This window comes from Tamandua tetradactyla, chromosome 2, assembly GCF_023851605.1.
Source record: "Tamandua tetradactyla isolate mTamTet1 chromosome 2, mTamTet1.pri, whole genome shotgun sequence".
NCBI lineage: Eukaryota > Metazoa > Chordata > Mammalia > Pilosa > Myrmecophagidae > Tamandua > Tamandua tetradactyla.
This window is the reverse complement of record NC_135328.1, coordinates 40,818,552-40,839,481: the sequence shown is the minus strand read 5'-3', so window position 1 is coordinate 40,839,481 and position 20,930 is coordinate 40,818,552. Positions and strand designations below refer to the sequence as shown.

The 20,930-nt window shown below is 42.1% G+C and overlaps 1 protein-coding gene across 7 annotated transcripts in view; it reads right to left on the bottom strand.

The window, feature by feature from the left end:
• Positions 1-20,930, bottom strand: part of ASTN2 (astrotactin 2) — a 903,825-nt gene that overhangs the window by 316,783 nt on the left and 566,112 nt on the right. For all 7 annotated transcript variants that reach the window (XM_077143577.1, XM_077143583.1, XM_077143589.1 and 4 more), the window contains one exon: positions 17,996-18,184. In XM_077143577.1, coding sequence (XP_076999692.1) covers positions 17,996-18,184 — 189 coding nt within the window. The remainder of the gene's footprint in view (positions 1-17,995; positions 18,185-20,930) is intronic.

Below are 20,930 nucleotides of genomic sequence, written 5' to 3'. Positions count from 1 at the left end.
AACCAGTCAAGAAGACAAAGTGAACAAATAATTGCAAATGTTATCTTGTCAGGGAAAAGCAGAGGAGGGCAAGAGGTTTGAAAGAAAAACAAATAACAGTAGTAACTGAATGTTTACTACGTGCCCACTACTTTACTTTGCATGCACTATCTAGTTAAAAAGCACCACCACCTCCAACCCTACTTTGCTAGATGATAAAACAGACTTTACTTAGTAAATAGATGTGGTTGAGAAAGAAAAACAAATAACAGTAGTAACTGAATGTTTACTACGTGCCCACTACTTTACTTTGCATGCACTATCTAGTTAAAAAGCACAACCACCTCCAACCCTACTTTGCTAGATGATAAAACAGACTTTACTTAGTAAATAGATGTGGTTGAGACTTGAGTCCAGGCAGTCTGATTTTACTCGCCAAGCTTTTAAACACTATACTATAAATTCATTGGTAATATCATTGGTGATCTTAGTTTAGACTTTAGCATTTCAGGGGAGTGATATGGGAGAAATAAAATTGAAAAGATGTGAGAAGCAATTGAGAAGTGTAGAAGTAGAAACAATAACTACTTTCTATTAAGGTGTCCATGTCTCAAGGGGAGAGAGAGAAAGCTGGAAATAAAGAGGGGCTTAGGATTGAATCCTAAACTGAGCATCTGAAGATCTCATGAGTAAAAGACCAGCAAGTCCATCAGTGTAGGTTTCTTCCATTCCTTCCTTTGGTTGTCTTCAATTCTATTGCCCCACCAAAACTCTAAGCTGTTTTATTTACTTCTATAACTACTAGGATTTAGCACAGGGACTGCCATAATATAGTTGCTAAATTGATGTCTGCAGAATGAAAGTTGAGTGTTCCAAAAATGGATTCATACACTGCCCAGAGCTGCACTTCTTAGGAAGGAAGGAGAAGCAGTCCAGCTGAGCAGGACTGTCCACCTGCTTCTAGTACCAGTTGGTGTTAGGAAGGGGTGACTTTGACAGCCAGAAAGAGAAACCAAGTCAAAGTTGGTGAGTAAAGTGCAGTTTCAAATACAGGGAAAAATGAATTCAATCATAATTCAAATTCATCATTTGAATTCAACGCCAAATACTAGCAGTCCATGTCCTGCACATTGTTGAAAGAAGAGAGACATGGCATGTGTGAATGCCCAGGGTTCAGCAGGTGCTTTGCCATGTTTTATGTTATATCACAACAACCAGATAAAACAGAGGATCAGATACTCCAGGCAGCTTTCACAAGGTCACCCAGCTAGTTGGTGGCGGTCAGCATTCAAACCGATTGGTCTAACTGCAAAACCTACTCTCTTTCCAGCCCCCTAGGCTGCCCTCCACATAGGGATCTCTTTAGTGAAGAAAGAGATTTTTCACTTCAGGTTGTAAAACGGAGGATTTTGTGAAGGGAGAAAAGGAGAGGGCAGGGAGGAGAAAGAATCATTCTATGCCAGTTTCAGACACAAAGATCACTCCCCAGCTGTCAGCTGAGCCCACAATCACTGTGGAGTTTTATTAAGGAGCAAGAGTTGTAGAAGAGTGAAGTGACAGATTTGAAATTAACTTGCCAAACTCCCCATCAATATTGTGACAGTCCCCAAGTACCAGTTCAGCGACCCAATGCACCAACTTGACAATATTAACATAACTTCGTCAGAACAAAAGCTTACCCTCTGTCTTTTCAAGAGCAGCTAATTTTGGGGAAACAGGCGTTCTTCTCTCTGCCTTTTTTCATACCTCTGAGATGGGTCCCTTCGGCCAACCCAGAAGTACAGGTTTCACAAACTTCCATTCTCCTTCTACCTTCCTGAGCGTTGGCACCCAAGGTGGTGTGTCAAAGTTGGTCAGAGATTGCTTCTCCCCTTTAGGGATCAACTGAGCAAACAAAGGCCAAGAAAGAGATCCCCATATACTTTCCCCATTCTGAACACTGACTGGAATTGCCTTTATATTTGGAATGAGAATCCATAATGGTGAATTCCAACAAATCAGCATTTAGAGCCACGTGTTCTTTGTGGCAGCTCTCATCAGCTCACCCGCACCCTTGCTTTCCCACAGTCTGCACTCCTCGTTCCCTTTACCTAATAATCGCTTACTAACCCTTCATACCTCAGCTTAGACACTGCTTCCTGAGAAAGCACATGGGCCCCTCTGTTGTTCCCATATCACTCGAATGTCCATACATCACCCTACAGGGTCACTTCATTAAATTTCCCTTGAATAAGCATCTTTCTTTTGTTAGTCTTTGAGCTCAAGTGATAGATTTTATCATCTAAAATGGGCCATTTTCATCCTGAATAAATGCTAAACTAGACAGGACACTGGGAAGACAGGATGGACTATGATGAGAGGAGATGTCCAGTCCATCAGGGGCATGGACGCTTCTTTGACCAACAAAATATCACATACTTTATCCAGAGCTTTTTTTTTTTTTTTTTAATATTCAGTTCTAACTTTCAACTAGCATTTATTGAGCCCTTAGCTGTGCAGACACTGCTAGGCCTTAGGAATTTTCAGTGTGAACAAAGTTGTTCCTTGACCCAGTTCAACAGTAAAGGTAGACCTTCAATACAGAATTGCACAAACACGATTTAGCTTAGGTTTTCACAAGTATTTCAGTGGAAAAATAAAAGTGAGGACTAAAATAGGGTTTTTCAATTGTTCTTTTTACTGATACAATTGTTATTGGGTGGATAAATGATCAAGATCATATTGCAGTGAGCTAGGATCTGACCCCAGATCTACTTAATCTGAAGCCTATGTCACCCTTGCCCATGCCTCCTGTTCCTCCTGACCAATTCAGCCATTCACCATTGGTGGAACAGAGCAAATCCTCACCACCACTTTTTCAGCTCTTTAAACCTCAATATCTTCACATGCAAAATGGATATAACATCGACTGCTCTCTATAAGTTTGTTGTTAGGATTAAAGAAAAAACAGCATTTGAAGCACTGTGCAGAGTGACTGGCTCATGAAATATGCTCAGTAAACAGCAATTGTTATCATCATTATTAATATTATTCAACAGTATTGATTTATTGACTAAGGGAATTTGGTGAAACATTGTACACACACCACATCCTGCATTGCTGACTAACTTTTAACAGGGACATGTTTTCATAACTTTCTCCCATTCCCCTACTGCCCTGATCCTTCACTCCCTCAAACTAACATAGTGGAAGCAATGAAGCAGAGAATATGACTGTGTGGTTGGAAGAGAGGCAAGCAAAGGTGTATGACTGTAGGTTTGGAGCCAAATTGCCTAAATTCAAATCCTGGCACCAGCAGTTTATAGCCGAATGAGGTAGACAAATTATTTAACAACTTGGTGCCTCAGTGGCATCCTCTGTTCCAACTGGGTGTGTGTGTGTGCTGCTGTTAACAGTGCCTCTGATCACAGTTGTAAGGACTGAAGCATTTCAACATGTGAAGCTGCTCCAGATACGCTTGTGTCACTGGGAGCGCCTTCTCGGTCTCCTTTGCCGGGGGCCCCCCCCAACTCTTTGACCTCTAAACATGGGATCCCAGGGCTTAGGGTCATACTCCCCTCTTCTCTTTCTACTCCTTCCTGATCCCATCCCCTCTCACTTCTCTTCCTTCACCTATATTCTAAAAGATCTCAAGTTTGCATTGAAGTTGCACTGGCTTCTTTCCTTTTCACTGGGAACAAAATCCAAAGTCCTTACAGGGACTCACAAGGCTCTACATTAATTGCCCAACTTCCCCCCTCCCCCACTCATTACCCTTTCATTTGTAACCTTTTCTCCTACTTCTCTCCTCCCCCTCCATTATGCTATATACATGTGGGCTCCTTTTTGTTCATAGACCATTCCAGGGGCCTTTGAACACGCTGTACTCTCTACCTGGAGGATCCTCCCTGATACCTGCAGGCCTCACTCTCCGATTTTGTTATGTCTTTGCACAAATGTCTTCTTAACAAGGCATCTTCTCTGTGTAGTGTGTATAAAATATGAACCCCCTGCCCAGCACTTCCTAAACTCACCCCACTTTCCTCCTTTCCTGTTACTGCACAACTCACATAGCCTGTAATGCTCTGCTCGATGTCTGTCCCCCACACAAGAATACAGCCCGTGAGAGAAGGAATTCTGTGTGTGCCCTCAGCTTCCTATAATGGTATTTTGTGTATCCCCAGTTTCCTACCTAGTGGTAGATAACAGGTACTCAACAAAGATTTCCAACTGAATGGATGTAAGGTACTGTGGTAGTTAGGTTCAGGTGTCAACTTGGCCAGGTGAAGGTGCTTAGTTCTGTTGCTGTGGGCATGAGCCGATGGTACGTGAATCTCATCTGTTGCTCATTACATCTGCAGTTGGCTAGGAGGCGTGCCTGCTGCAATGAATGATGTTTGATTTAATTGGCTGGTGCTTAAATGAGTGAGCTCAACGTAGCACAGCCCAAGCAGCTCAGCATACCTCATCTCAGCACTCGCAGCTCAGCCCAGGCCTTTGGAGATGCAGAAAGGAATCACCCCAGGGAAAGTTGTTGGAACACAGAGGCCTGGAGAGAAGGCCAGCGGAGAGCGCCCTGTGCCTTCCCACGTAAGAAAGAACCTCGGTTGAAAGTTAGCTGCCTTTTCTCTGAAGAACTATACATTGACTAAATAAATCCCCATTTATTGAAAGCCAATCCCATCTCTGGTGTGTTGCATTCCAGCAGCTAGTAAACTAGAACAGGTACTTAGAACAGGGCCTGGCGCAGGGTAAGTGTTGTATGTTTACTTATATTTATTGTTGTTCATATTGTTACCGCTACTCTACATTTCCTGGTGTTAGGCTCCTTACATTTCTCATCTCAGGGGTCCCTACAGCAGCATATAGAGGTAATTACCCTTATTTTACAGATGTGGAGATGGAGGCTTAAGGAGGTGAGATCACCTGTGTGATGTCCAATTGCCCAACTGGTAGAGTCTACTACCTCCTAAACTCAGGTCCCTCTGCCTCCCGGGAGCCCTTACTCTTTCCATGGTGGCATGATATTAACTGATGAGACCCCAAGCCCCTGAGTCTGAATATTCTCTGTGTTAATGTTAAAAAGTCATACATCTATGGAAAAATTTTTAGGCGATATCATTAGGCTGAAAAAAAAAAACTCAACACAAGATATTTTTATGCATCTTTTGTCTAAGAAGGGGAGGCTAATAACATTTAATTTTATTTGCTTGTATTTATATAAAGAAACACTGGAAATGTATGCAAGAAATGAATAAAGGGAGGAGGTAGGGGTAAAGGAATAGATAGTTACAAGGGAAAGTAGTGGCACTCCTCATTGGATGTTATATTAGTTTGCAAGCTGATAGAATGCAATATACCAGAACTGGAACAGCTTTTAAAAAGGGGAATTTAATAAGTTACAAGTTTACATCCTATGCCTGTAAAATTGTCCAAACTAAGTCACCCAGGGAAAGATACCTTAATTCAAGGAAGGCCGATGGGTCAGGAACAAGCTGGGAAGTCACATGTTGGCATCGCTGGCCCCTTGCTCCTGGGCTTCATTGCTATCAGCCTCTGTTCCTATGGGGGTTCCTCATTTTGCTTCTCTGAGGCTGGCTTTCATCTCTTAGCTTCCCTTGGCTCTCTCCAGGTTCTGGTCTGCTTAACATCTCATGGCAATATCTGCTGGACTCCAAGCATCTCCAAACACCTGTGTCTCTGTTTTCTAAGTGTCAGCATCTGCATCAGCTCTGCAGTTCCTACTGGTTCTCTGCAGGCTCTGTTGTTTCTGTCATTTATGACTTGCTCCAAAATGTTTCCTCTTTCAAAGGATTCCATTAAACTAATCAAGATCCATCTGGAATGGGTGGAGTTATATCTCTGTCTAATCGAAAGGTCACACCCACAACTGGGTATGTCACATGTTTGTGGAGATAATCTAATAAAAACTTCCAACCTACAGTATTGAATCAGGATTAAAAGAGACAGCTGCCCCCACAAAATTGGACCAGGATTAAAACATGGCTTTTCTGGGGTACATAATATTTTCAAGCCAGCACAGATATCTTTCATATTTTTTATTTTTGAACTTTGTGATGGTCATACCTATAATATATCAATTAAATAAGCCTACCAAATTCTCACAGCCAAGACGCGTCTAAGGAGACAGGCAACTACATACCTTGGATTTTAAAATAACAGTAAGTAAAAAGTAAGGAGATCTGAATAAAGTATGGACTTGAGCTTATAACAATGTTGGTTCATTAACTATAACAACTGTACAAAACTAATGCAAAATATTAGGGGAATCTGGGTGTAGGATATGTGGAATTCCCTGTCCTATCTCTGCAATTTTTCTATAAATCTCAAAGTGCTTTAAAATGAAAACTTTATTATTTTATAAATATGCCTGCCTTTGGTGGGGAGTCCCCACTTGGGAAGGAGAAAGAACAAAGAAGCATCTGCTCTGTACAGTGAGGCCTTAATCCCCAGGCAGGAAACACCTGCTATCAGTTTCAAGCACTGAGCCAAAGTGGGGGCTGTTCTCAGCCAGGATGTTTCCAAGCACCTGCTGGATCTCTGGGTGGGGTGTACAAAGGGTACTGTGGTGCAGAGGTCATCGAAGTCTCCCACAGGCGTAGGTAACAAGCCTCTGACTCTGGCTGAGTGACTGCAGGCACCCATTGAACTTCTTACAGCCTTAGTCTCCTTGTCTATAAAATGGCATGTTTACTTCCACTTAGATCCTGCATGCTTTCTCAGTAGAGGCAACATCACCCCAAGGGGGCAGACAAATCTCAGACATAACAATGTCTGAGACATAACAATGGCCTCCAAAGGCCACCCCCACAAAATCATATTCCTTAATATTTAATATCTCTGACTGGCAAGAATTCAACCTTAATTCATTTTATCTCCTTAGGGGGTTGCTGGTGGGGGAAAAAAATTAACAAACATTGACTTAGATAATACCACAAAAAGTATATTATCTTCCCCTTGATACCAACATTAAACTTTGGGAATCTTGCTTGGCTTGTATCTCTAGAACCTGGCACGTAATAAGCACTTGATAAATATATCATGTTGGTTAAATCACAAGACTGAAGGAAAATTTAACTGCAATTTAGTTTAATTTTCAAGCTATGGTTCTACCTTCTTTGCAAATACTGCTATATGGCCTCTGGGCTTGAACATACCCTGTGGCTGTGTCCTCATTGCCACCTAAGAAATAGTTGGGGAATTAACAGAACCTTGGAGGAGTATCCTGCTACCTCTTGGAGTAATTTCAATTCTCTGAACTATGGGATGCCAAGAAAAACCAATCCCTTTATCCTATTTCTTTTCTCCTAGTCTACAAAGCATCCAAAGCAAATTGAAGTACCTTCTAGATCACATACTCTGTGGTGGAAACCTCCTGGCTGAAGGTTTTCTCAAAGTCATTAGGTGCATGCTGAATTGACCAGGATTGGGCAATTCAAATACCTGCAGCTTTGGCTCCTGGCTGGTGTCTGTTAATTAACTAACTGCCCACTTAATAAGCTCCTCTGAAACTCTTACAAGACATAAAAATAAATTCTCATTTTCTACTCTTAAAAGGCACCTTTGAGGTGTTCTGCTATATTATCATTAATAGTGATTATTTGGTGGTGATGTTACATAGCCCCCCAGCTACTGCCCTTGGAGCTTCCTGTATTAATTCACACCCAATGAACTCTGAACATATCTTTCATTAGAATTGCTGCTAAATACATTCCTAATCAGGGCATTTCCCTGAAATGGAAATATTTCCCTCAAAATTAATTTTCTTGATATACATGCGTAGGCTTATTAATGTGATTTAGAATACACGAACGTTCTGATTTTTCTGGAAGGAATACAAAGAAAGTATTGCTGGTGAATTTGCATCGAGCATGATCTTTTTGAGCATGACAGGATAAGCACTGCAACACAGAATTTTGGAGTAAGTTATATCTCATAGAGCCTCAGATTAATGTTAGGAAAATGTTGCTAACATTTGTTTATGTCTTTAGACTTTACAAAGCATTTTAAGGTGATTTTCCCCATCACCTCCGCCATCACCCCCATAATTCTCCCATGAGGTAGGTATCATGTTCTCCAACTTAGTGATGGGCAAACTGTATCTTCTCATGATCCTACCACTTTGGTACTTAAATACCCTTCCTGATTGCCTACTGGTCCTTCACCCTGGCTTACCTTTACAATCCCACCTTCCTCTGGCTCTATCCATCAGTCATCTTGACATTCACCTCTATAATCTGCGCTTTCACCAGCTAGAACATTCTCCCCCCCCCATAGCTAACTGTTACTCATGTCCTTCAAGTGTCAGTTAGCACCTCTTCCAGCAAGTCTGCTCTGCTGCTCACCCACATCGAGGCTGTGCCAGGTGTCTCCACTCTGCTCCCTCAACTCGCTGAGCTCCATCCTGGCATGCAGCACCACACATTGTGCTCTTGCTCAGTAGTCCACTTCTGTTGGGACCTAGACTGTTGTCTTCATCCTTTCCTCTCCAATGCTTAACGCAGGCCCAGTAAACTAGAGTTGCTAAATAAAAATGTGTTAAAACACAAGTGCAAACAAATAGTAAAGCCTGGACTGGAACCTCTGAACTCAACTGCAGTCCTTTCACCATTCCACTACCTCCTGTAATTAGTATAACAATAACAAACGACTTCTGAGATATGATTTCTATAGAGTAATATACCAATGTCGCTTCAGCATAAAGCAAATATAGTAAAATTTCAGTGCTGTGGACTCCATTAATTAAGGATGCAAAATGCTTACCCAGGGGCTGGGTTGGTTTATACCTTTAGAGTGTTTACTTATAAAAGAGATTGCTAAGCACATTAGTACATTAGCAGAATAAACAAGATCACAGGGAAATGGTAGAAGATACTTAAGAGAACAAACTGCCTTGAGTCACTTTAGAAGCACCCATGATGAACAAACAATCACTGTGCTAATTACAATTGCTCTGCTAATTACAATTGCTGTGCTAATTACAATATATCCTTATCTGTTCGGTGGCTTTCCTGTGGACTCTTCCTTCTGAACACTTACCCCAGTTTGAGTTACTGCCTGCATTTATGTGTAATGAAATTGTGGTTCTTTAAAACTTGTCTCTGCTTCAGATGTCTTGGTGATTCAGATGTGTTCCCTCCTCCCAGAAAAAGAACTGAGTCAGGGATTTTGAAGCCAGAAAATTAAAAGCAAACCAAAACAAGGCGGGGGGGGGGGTGCTGTCAAAGAGAACTGAAATGGACTGCACTAATTTTGTTGTTAGCACCTTTTGCAAACAAGAGACACATTTTTAGGTTAGTTTGAGAACTTTCGAATATATGCTATGTATTATTTGTTTGCATATAGTGATTTTGTTTGTGATATTTAGAGATGTGAACATCAAGAATAAAATTAAAACAAAAATAAAGTGGCTATTTTTCTTCCCTCTCTTACTATAATTAGGGGAAAAGATTAGACAGACCTTGATAAAAAATGGATTGCAATTCCCTGCTCTGCATGAAAAAATAAAAAGCATCTTTCACTAAGTCTTAATTTTACTACTTTCTTTCTGATCTCGGTTAAACTAATGAGGGTTGATGGTGTGAGATCTTTGTGTCAGTGCTTAAGAATAATAAGGCCTCACCTGGGCCAATGTCCTCTCCTTACTGGATGTTTCTGTCCTTTATTCACTTTTGACCAGAAGCAGACCGCAGCCCAGCTTGCTGCTGGCAGGTAGCTTTCTGCTGCATCCCATGGTGGCTGGAACTGCAGCATGGGCCCGGAGAAGAGGCTCTGTTCTGGGCACCCAACTGTGGCTTTGGAACACCACAGTCAGGAGCTGGGCTCACCTAAGTGCCTCCCCCAATGGCACTGATGCTCTGAGCAACCCCAACCCCATCAGGGCAAATAAGGGATGCAGAGCATAATGTGTGCTACATTATGCAAGAGGGGCCTGTTGGATACAGGACTGGCTGATGCAAAAGGAGGCACTTAGATGCTCTGGAGAGAAGTATGGGAGGGAAATGCCTTTGGGCCTCCAGAGCTCCCTGGGGCCACTGGTCTGGGAACTTGGTTCCTGCTTTCAAACAGGCCAAAGAAGGGGCAACCATCCTTCTCCCCCTCTCAGACATAATCCAAGTAGCTACAGTTCACATTTAGCAGAAAATTCACTTTACTACATTGCTACTCAAAGCCTCATCCTGGGGTCAGCAGCATCCACATCTCCCCGGAGCTCATCTGAAATGCAGTGTCACAGGCTTGACCCAGCTCTCCGAATCAGAATCTGAATTTTAGGACTCCCTGGTGATTTGTATGTACATTAGAGTTTAAGAAGCACTTGTATAATTCATGTGTATTCAGTTTTGACTATGAGCAGAGGGAAAGGCAGGGAAAATTCCTACCCTTAACTAGGGTTTTTGCATATAAAACTAATGATGATGAGCTATTTTTTTAATTCCTGACGATCCTATGGTTTGAGACCATATGGATGCACATGTGCATGTGCCCACATGTAATCTAAGGGCTGCAGAGTGGTTAGGAGGGCAGGACTTGAATCCTGGCTCCATCACTTACCAGCTTTGTGACCTCGGATGTGATGCCAGGTCTCTGAGTTTCATTTTTCTCATGTAAAAATGTATGATAGTCATCTGGCTCTTTCCAACTATGTAAAAGTAGAAAGATCTGTCTATGACCTCAAAGACAGGTTTGGGGAAGCAAAGGAAAATAGTCTGCCAATATCAGTCATTCTTAAGGATACTGGGGAAATGGACCAGAGGATGTGATGAGGTAATAATAAGCGAAAGGAATCAGGAAAGGTAGGAGGTAAACAAAACTGATATTGAGCCTAGTAGGGCCTACTGGTTGGGTTTCATTCTCTTTGGATGACATTCTTTCCAACTGGTCAATACCATGTCTATGCTAATTGTTAAATATTTTATATATCACCCCAGAGATAGGAGATTAACACACCACTGGAACTTTTGGATGTGGGCCCAGACCTATTATCAAAATTCTACACAGCACACAGGAGCATGGAAGTCCCACATTCCCAATTAGATGAATTTCACTATAGGCTATTCAGACAGAAACAAAGAGGAGTCCTGTTGGGCACAGTGGATACAGCACAAGGCTGGAATAAACACTGCAGCAGGGAGAACTTCAACTGCTACCCTTTCCACACCGCTGCCTTGGCTGCCCACCTCTCAGAGACAATTAAAGCACAAAGGGCTGCATTGCTGTCCCTACCTGGGCATTTCACCATAGTATTATGTTCACCAAAAACGTATTTCTTGTTTCGGAGGGAGTTGGGAGGATAAATCTGGCTCCAGTTAAGAGATGAGTTTGGGGAGGAATGCAAAAACAACAAAACATTTTCATCTACTGAAGATGAATATACTCATATACCATATAAGTGCAAAAAAAAACTTATGTGGAAGAAGGGGGTAAAAGGGAAAGGGTCGGTAGGTGGGTGGAATATAGAAGAAACATGTATAATTAACCATCTCCCAGGAAGGAACTACAAAAAATACCAGGGCAGTTTTCAAGGCCACTTAATAAGATCTGGCTCAGTATCCTCAGCTGGTGAAGAAGGCACCACTAAGGAAGGTCAGCTTTCTTCAAATCCTTAAAGTAAGCCCTTCTGTTTCATTAGGGGTGGGTTGGGGGTGCCATATCCTGAAATCCCACATCTTTCCCAAAACTGTCCTCTTTATGCTGTACAATGTGCACATCTGAGAAGCAAATCAGATTGCAAAGTGTCTTCCTAGTAAACCTCTCATGAGATCCTCACTGTCTTTGCAGGTCATTCTTGAAGGTCTGTTAGCAAACACCTGCTGCTGGCAGAACTGTCTTATTTTTCAAGAGGTCTTGGCAAAATCCACCAGTGTAATTCACTCAGTCCCCACTTCCATGCAGCCTCTCCTCACGGCCATTCCTGAGATTCCAGGCTCAATAATAGTTCTGGACTGATGGTTACCTAAATCCCAGCAATCAATATCCAAAGTTCATCTTTTCTCTTTATAGCAATAAAGCAGTATGTGTGAGGATGGAAGAGGGATGGAAGAGGGAGAAGAGAAAAAAAAAAATCAAATACCACCAGTTTGAGTTTATCTCACTTCAACAGTCTTTGAAAATTCTCACAATGATCAAGTTCTAAGAGAAGGGGATTCTGACTGTGACCCTGCATGGGTCATTAAGACTAACACAGGGCACCCAGAGGGATCGGAAACAGCAAAGTGTGACCTAGTTCTGAGTTTAAGGGAAATTCCAAAATGAGATCATCGACTTTTCACATTTTCTCAGAACTTGACACTTTACTGAAAGCTTCCATGTCCATTCATGACCATTTGACCCTGATTCCTAATCCAGCGCTCTTCCCCATGTCCACTCAGTCTTAACACAACCCTTAATTCTTCCCCACAAATAAATTCCCTTGTGACTTTGGTATGGGCTCTGTATACTTCTCTCTGATCAAACTTTCCATCTTTCACCCTTTCCCGAATCCTCGCCTCACCCCACTTGTCTCTTTATCTAATGCTTTTCTCAGCCTGCCACCTCTCTTTTAAGTTCCTTCCATGTCTGTCATTCCTCCTCTGTTACTCACACTCTCCTTGGTGACTCTTCCATCTTTGTCTCTCTCCATGTCTCTGATTTGTTTCTGATGCTTCTCTTTGTTCCCTCTTTCCCTGTTCCTCTGTGTGGGTTTCTTAGTGCACATCATACCTAACCCTCAAGCATGGTGGGCAAACCCTGGACTGGCCACAGGGAGCTGCCAAATACATAACCAGCGTGGAATCTTGGGTGAAGGCTAAGCCATGTGAAGCCATTTCCTCAGGTAGCCACGTGCGGGCTGGGGCCTATCTCTGGGAGAGGAGTGGATGGAGATGCTTACAACCCTTGACCAGTCCAGGGTTGAGAGCAAGGATGGGGCAGGTGGCTGTCCTTATCACATGCTAATATTGGAGAGGAAGAAGTTGCCTATATCCCTTATCACAGACCATAAATCAGGAGAGCACTGTTTTGGGAGTCAGGAACCTCAACTTTTAATCTGAGAGAAAACCCAACTCACGGCGAGCATCAGTTTCTCTATCTGTACAATAAGGGTCATGCCTGAACTAGTTAATCTTTGAGTGCTCATCTCATTCAGAGATTTTTGTTTAAAATTTAAGGCTTTTTGTAAAGCAGAAATCCAGGTTGCTCTTTCAGAGACTCAAGAGAGGAAATGAAAATTCAGACCTCCTTTTTATCAGTGGTTGCTGGGTGTGTTATCTGGGGAGGGATGGGGAGGAGAAAGGAGCAGAGTTTCCACGGTCACACAGGAGACTCTCTAGCTGGTAGAGATTTTGAAATCCCAGGCCAGGCAGTTGTCAGGAAATGAGGCATATGGCAGAACGGCTGGTGGTGGAGCCTGCTGGCTACTCTTGAGGGCTGGACCGGAGATTACTTCAAGGAGGGAAGGAAGGAAGGAGGAGGAGGTGAGAAATGACAACTGCCTTTGATGCTGAAAATCTTGCAGGCTTGCCTTCTGGAACCTGGAGGACCAGGGAACCTCAGCCTCCCCCTCTGTGTGGGCCTCAGGAAGAGAGACTCGAAAGAGATAAGTGTAGACTCATCAAAAGCTGCTCACCTTCCTATAGTGGAGAGTCAACTGACTTAGCCTGTAGCTTCCAAAAGGCAACATGGGCTAGGGATGGGAATAATTGCAAAGAAAATTTAATTGAGGCCAAAGAGGAGAGCTAAGATGAGATGGGCTACTGTAATAGGATGGTTGTCTGGGGAGTTCCTTAAATCTTGAGGATGCTGTTAAAAGAAAAAAAAAGCAGAAAACTGGTTTATTCACTATACTTCCTTCCATAGTACACAGACTCTGGCTCTTCAGAGACACTCCAAGATTGAGAGGTTGGAACAGTGAGCGGAGTGAGACAGAATGAAGACTTCTAATGGGGTTAAAATTCTCTCTGAGCCTGGGCATCCTCAGGCCAATCTTTAAGGTGCTCTGCTCTCCCTTACTGACCAGCCTGTGGGCAATGGGAGCAACCATACTGGGCAATCAGGACATCTGAGCCATGGGTTAGCTTTGCAGTGGAATGACTTGCTTTGTGACCTTAGCCCAGTCCTTTCCCCTATGTAAAATGAGACCCCAGGATTCCATGCTGCCTAAGTCCCTTCAGGATCCAGCATCTTACTACCTATGCGAACCTTCGTTTTTGAACAAGCTAATGTTTACACAAGAGGACAGGAACTAATAAATTAGATAATTTATTACATGCCAGTAATAGATGTTGTGAGAAATTGTACTTCATAAATCAAGCACTGTGCCTATCACAGTGGCTGGCATGTGAAAAAAAAATACTTCCAGTTAAAGATGAGGCTGTGGGACTAGGCATATTGTGGGAGGATGTGGAGCCAGGTCTATCTTGAGATCTGTTTTCCTAACTCCCTCCTCCTGTTAATCTATACATCTGAGTGTCTGAGTGCTCCTTTCTGGAAGGAAAAAGTCTTCATAGTTTTCTACCCTCCTAAGAGGTGCTGTTCTTTACTATCGCTTCAGACCCCAGCTCATAAACCTTTTCCTTTGAAAATCTTTTCATCATCCCTTCTGTGCTGGTGTGAAATGATGTCTGTCCCCTAGAAAAGCTATGCTTTAATCTAAACCCCATTTCATAAAGGCAGAGTAATCCCTAATCAATACTGTACGTTCGAAACTGTAATCAGATCATCTCCCTGGAGATGTGATTTAATCAAGAGTGCTTAAACTGGATTAGCTGGAGGCATGTCTCCACCCATTTGGGTGAATCTTGAGAAGTTTCTGGAGTCCTATAAAAGAGGAAACATTTTGGAGGATGAAGGAGATTCAGGGAGAGCAAAGCAGAACGACATAGCCACGAGAAGCTGAGTCCACCAGCCAGCGAGCTTTGGAGATGAAGAAGGAAAATGCCTCCTGGGGAGTTTCATGAAACAGGAAACCAGGAGAAGAAGCTAGCAGATGACACTGTGTTTGCCATGTGCTCTTCCAGATGAAAGAGAAAGCCTGACTGTGTTTGCTATGTGCCTTCTCACTTGAGAGAGAAATCCTGAACTTCATCAGCCTTCTTGAACCAAGGTATCTTTCCCTGGATGGATGCTTTTGATTGGGCATTTCTATAGACTTGCTTTAACTGGGATATTTTCTTGGCCTTAGAACTGTAAACTAGCAACTTATTAAATTCCCCTTTTTAAAAGCCATTCTGTTTCTGGTATCTTACATTCTGGCAGCTAGCAAACTAGAACACCTCCTAATTTCTTTCAAAAAGCTTTGCATAGGAACTCTTTGGGAAACTGGTATTTCTTGGAAGACTACTTTGGAAATTAAATTTTCTTTTTTTTTTTTTTTAAATTTCCTAGATGTGTGTGTCATCTTGTAAGCTTGTAAATTCCTTCCTTGGAGGCGGGGACAATTTCTTTATTTTTTCTTTTAGATTCCAGGCAGCATCATTCTCTCTATCATGATCCTCAAGACAGGGTGTCACAGACTGTCACAATGATAGAAAGTAGCATCATAGAATTTCAAAACTGAAGGAGACCTAGACTTCATCCAGACTGTTCTTAAAGTTCTCCCATAGCTCATCCAACACTGTGTCATTCAGGCTTTTCTTGATGATCTGAGCAGAAAGAATCTTTTACAGGGAACTGGTGTGCCTAACTGTCACTAAATTGCTGTGTGGCTGTCAGATCCTCTGATCACCCTTGAATTCTCCCACACCGTTATCCTTTCCTTCAACCACACAACAAATCTTGTCTATTACACCTCCCCACTAGGTTCCCAAATCTTCTTTCCTCTCCAGTATTGTTCCCGTCATTCTGGTTGAAGCCACCAAAACTCCCTTGGCTTTCTACTCAATTCCCCCACGTCACTCTCTCCCATCCCATTTATTTTCCACAGGGCTGCCATGATGTAAAATGCCATGTCCCCACAACCTGCTTCCCTCCTTTAATCCTCTTAAGGTTCCCCCATTGCCACTAGAGCAAAGAGTTGGTCTGCAAGGCCCCCACGATCTGCCACTGCTCTTGTTCCTGCTGCATATCCCTGCATTCTTCCCTGACCTACTCAGCTTCAACCACGCAGGACCTTCTTCATTTCCTGAACCCAACCAAGTTCTTTTCCATCTTAGATCATGTGTACCTGCTATTTTCTTGGCTCAAAATGCTTTGCAATGCTAACCCCTATTCACATTTGAGGTATTAAAGAAGAGCTCTTATGAAAAGTAGATTCCAAAGCCTTAATTGTCTAATCTAATAGATGTCCTCCCCTACTCTGGTCTAAATCAGATCTATTATTAATCATTTTCCTGCAAATCTTGACCTTGAATTCAGAGTACTGCCACAATTTATAGAGAAAATACATCAGACCCTCCCTCCTCAGCCCACCTGTCACTATCCCTAAGCACCACAGGGTCTGGAGCCCATTTTTATCTCATCCAGATTATATCAGAATGGTACATTGTATCAGAACAGAACCCACAAACCAGAACAGTACATGGGGCATGGTATGTGCTCAAAAAGCATGCATGAGTGATTTTATGGAATTCATGCTTCCATTCTAGGTCTCAATAGTACCAATAAAATGGGAAACAAAGGGGTATGTTTGATTAGAGAAAGACCTTGGGGCCGGCCAGACTTATAATTGAGTCCTGAATCTGCCTCTCAGCAGGGAACAACCCTGAGGAAGTCCCTTAACCTCTCTGGTGCTGACTTTTCAACTTGAAAACAGTCCACAGTGCCTCAAAGGGTTCTAATCATGAAGCTAAACTGGTCTTATTTGGACTCCCTCACTTCCTGGAAGATGGTCTTGGCAAATTTACTTAAAATTTCTGTTTCTCATCTATAGAAAGGAATGACAATAGCCCCTGGCATACAGGGCCATTGTGAGGCTTAAGTGAGTTAATGCATGAAAAGTGCTTAGAAGAGCCTTTGGTATGTGCTGAATTAATGTCTGCTGCTATTATTATCATTATTTAAAATGCTTCCTAAAAAGGTTGATATAGAGTAATTCCTGATAAATGGTGGCCATTATTGCCACTCCTTCAATAATCACGACTATTGTTAATAAGATCATGGGATGGGAATGTGCCTATTATAATGATGTTTCTTACCAGTTCTGACTTCTGTCACCATATCAAATGTTAGGGAGAGTTCCACTTAGAAATAGCATCCCATTTCATTTTCTTACAAAATAATTTAAAAGTACAGTTTTCAATTATTTTCAGAGAATCCCATCTTATACAAGGAACAAGTCTCCTTGCTCAACCTTTTCACATTTCTTCAGATTTTGAGACATGACCAAATCCCACCCAAGAACCCTCCTCTCCAGGCACATCAACCTCAACCTCTTCTACTGTCCCTGGGAAACTTTTCACCCTTAACTTTCATCCAATCGTAATATAACCTGGCCAACTGATAACCACTCTATTCCTTTCATTTGAGAGTAGTCGTGTCTTTTACCTTCTCATGTACCTAAGTATTCATTAACATGGAAAGAGGACTTTGGCATATGATGGAATAAAATAAAAAAAAGCAATTTTCTAAACAGCTGCATTGAGATGTGGTGTGTGTATGCGTACACCTTCACACACTACATACATACAGATAGAGTGAGGGGGAAGTGTTCTAAAAATGTTCAGGAAAATGTTACTTCTGGATATTTCTGGGCGATGGGATCTTTATTTTCTATTCATTAAATGTCTTTATTTTTTAACTGCTTGGAGAGCCAAGAAAGAATACTTGCTTTTTAAATAGACTGAAAAGAATATTTTAAAAATTTTGTTCCACTAAACTGTACTTTTAGGATGATTTAAGCTTGGATTTAAAATACGGGAAAAGAGTCAGGAAAACAGGAGTTGGGGGTGATAAGGACTAGGTCAGGGGAAAGGGGTAGGCATCAGGAGTACAGGGAGATGCTGGCCAGTATTGCAGACCTCTACCCCATGGTGCCTTTGCTTTCTGCTCCCTGCTCAGATGTGGGGTCAGTGACATAGAAAAGTGTACAGTGTCTGCCCCATACCTAAAGGTCATCTGGAAGACTTGGCCTTGGTTCACATGCTGGGTCCGGTTGTTGTAACCATGTAGCATCTCTCCAAAGAGGGTGTCGTTAAATTTGGAGTCAGGCTTGAGGCATTTGGGGCCCTCGCAGACATCTGAGAGCATCAGGCAGGATTTTCCATCAGGAGCCAGCTTGTACTCCTCCACACAACTGTAGGACAAAACAGAACTGAGAGTTATCTCCGCATCTTGGATGTTCCCACTGGCAGTGACCTAAAACCATGGCTCCCTCACCTGTCAAACAGGGCAGAATTTAAGAAAGGAGACAGCTATTCCGGCTGGAGTCTATCTAGGGCATAGGTGTCTACAGAAAAGCACATAAATCCTGCATATTGCTAAATTCAAGGAAAGTCATTTGTGACATTTTGTAGGAGTGGAAGGAGAAACCAGGATGCATATCCACACACAGAGTAAATTTAAAGAACTGTTTTATATGCACACACAGACTTTGAAACGTATGACAGAACAATTCACAGGGAATTACCAACTAGTTTCTCAAATCAGAATCTATCCCCACTGTATCTGTGACCAAGGTAGAAGACTGTAGCAAAAACAGGGTTTTAAAACGTTTTGTAGCACAGTTGATCCTTCCAGGACCATGGACAGTGCATGGACTAGCAGCCATTGCTTCTGTCCCATTAGCAGCCTCTGCTGGTCTCTAATCACCCAGTCCTCACAGCCAGGACCCCTGTCATGTGTCTGAGGCAGGAAGGGGCTTCTGTAAGGAACAAACAGCTTCTGAGTGGGGTGTGGAAATAATATTTGCAATTTTGGAATTTTATAGTGGGAAAATAATCCCTTAGAGAGGGACAGGAGTGGGAGAGAGAGCAGAGACCTAGGAAAAATCAGTTTAGAAAGTGGAATTCTATGAGTTCATGGTCCTATGCTAGGCAGTGGGGAGTGAGTTCAATTGCATAAATAAGACAGACAAGAGTAGGGGCTGTACATTTGGAGAGACCTGGTACAAATGTCACCTTTACTCCTTTTGACCTGTGTGAACTTGGACAAGTTACTTAATCTCTTTGAATCCTAGCTTTCTCATCTGTAAAACGGAGTAAACACTCTTATCCTACCTTAATTTACTAGGTTTCTATGAGATCACATAATACATTGGCTGTGAAAACAGTTAAGTATTGCAATTTACTTTACCAAATAATTATAGTAGAGTAGCAGTGATGGTGGTGATAGTCATAGGAATAGCAGCATTTTCCATTATTTGAGCATATACTATCCACTAGGCACTCTGTATATTTATTTTCTAACCATGATGAAAAGGTAAGTATCATCATTTACGTTTACAGATGAGCAAAATGAGGAGCCAAGAATTGAAGCATGTCATGCTGTGAGAAAGTAGCAGATTTGGCAATCAAATTCAGTTCTGTTTAGCAACAAAGGTATCTTTTTCTACTCTTGTCTCCTTCAACTCCAGTGGCTGCTATGTGCATGATATGACCCTGGGAGGCTGTGTTGCTTGGAAGGAGTATGAAGCAGGCAGTCTCTTATTTGCCTTTCCTCCATGGGATGAGGTGGAGATTCCAATAAGCTGATCAAAAGGGGACTCAGGAACTCACATGGGAGATGGGAAAGGCTCTGTGAGGTGGTTTGGGAAGAAAAGCATAACCAGACTGCAGAAACAAATAGCTGATGCTAGAGGCACAGGACCCCAAAAAATGGCAGGAAGCAGAAAGGCAGAGGTGAAAGCATGACCCAAGATCCCTCTAGTGAAAAGGCAGGAACATCTGATGCATGAAGCATTTGATGCATGTCAGTCTCTCCTTGCTGCCACCTGATTCCTGGTGCACTGCACTGATGCACTGCTGCTAACAAGCTCCTGCAAAAGGACTCAGTGACTCTCATGGAAGGAGGCCCTGCCTTAGTCTTCTACTTATTTGCAAAAGTGCATTGGTCAAGTCTATTTCCGCTTCTCTTAGTATCTTTACATGGAAGTAACTCCCTCCCCATGCAGATGAAGTGAGTGCATACGGAAGTGCTGAATAAAGCCTAGTTCCATCCATTTATCCCAGGAAGGTCCCAGCAAAGACAGAGAGAAAATGGTTTACTGGGTAGAATATTCTCTCTCCCTCCCCCTCTTTCCCTCCCTCTCTCTCTCTCTCTCTCTCTCTCTCTCTCTCTCTCTCTCTCTCTCTCTCTCTCACACACACACACACACACACACACTTCTAAGCTTTCTCTATAATATTAAAAAAATACATTTTTGTTGTAAATGATTAAACATTATCAAAGTCTATAGAGTAAAATGTGACGTTCTTCATTTTCCACTCTACACATACTCGCAGTTCCCATCCCAGTGGTCATCCCTGCTAACTGCACATTTCCAAGTTTCTTTCAACACATTTAGATACATGCAAATACACATGCATGCGCACATGCGTGTGTATCTGCATGTATTTAAATGTGTTGAAAGTATTTGCATGTATTACAGTTTTGAAAATATACGTATTTCACACATACATTTGCGTGTATATGTATGTGTGAAATACATATGTATTCAAAACTGTAACTCTAACATTGTGGTGAGACACATATTTACACCTAATACTATTTCTCGGAGATTATTTCAAGCCAGTATACATCTAGATCTGTCTTTTTAATGGTTATTTGGCATCACACAGCATAAATGTACCATAAAGCTTTTAACTAATTCTTATTGATGAGTATTTTAATTGTTTATAGCTGTTTGTATGATGAATGGTGCCATAATGAAGATCTCTGTACATATATCATTGTGTACATGTGTATGTTTCCATAAAATAGATTTTTGGGAAAGGGATTGCTGATTCAATGTTTTATGAGTTTTAACATTTTGATAGACACTAAATGCCTCTTTAGAAGTTCTATCAGTTTACAATCCTATCATTGATGAATGAAAGAATCCA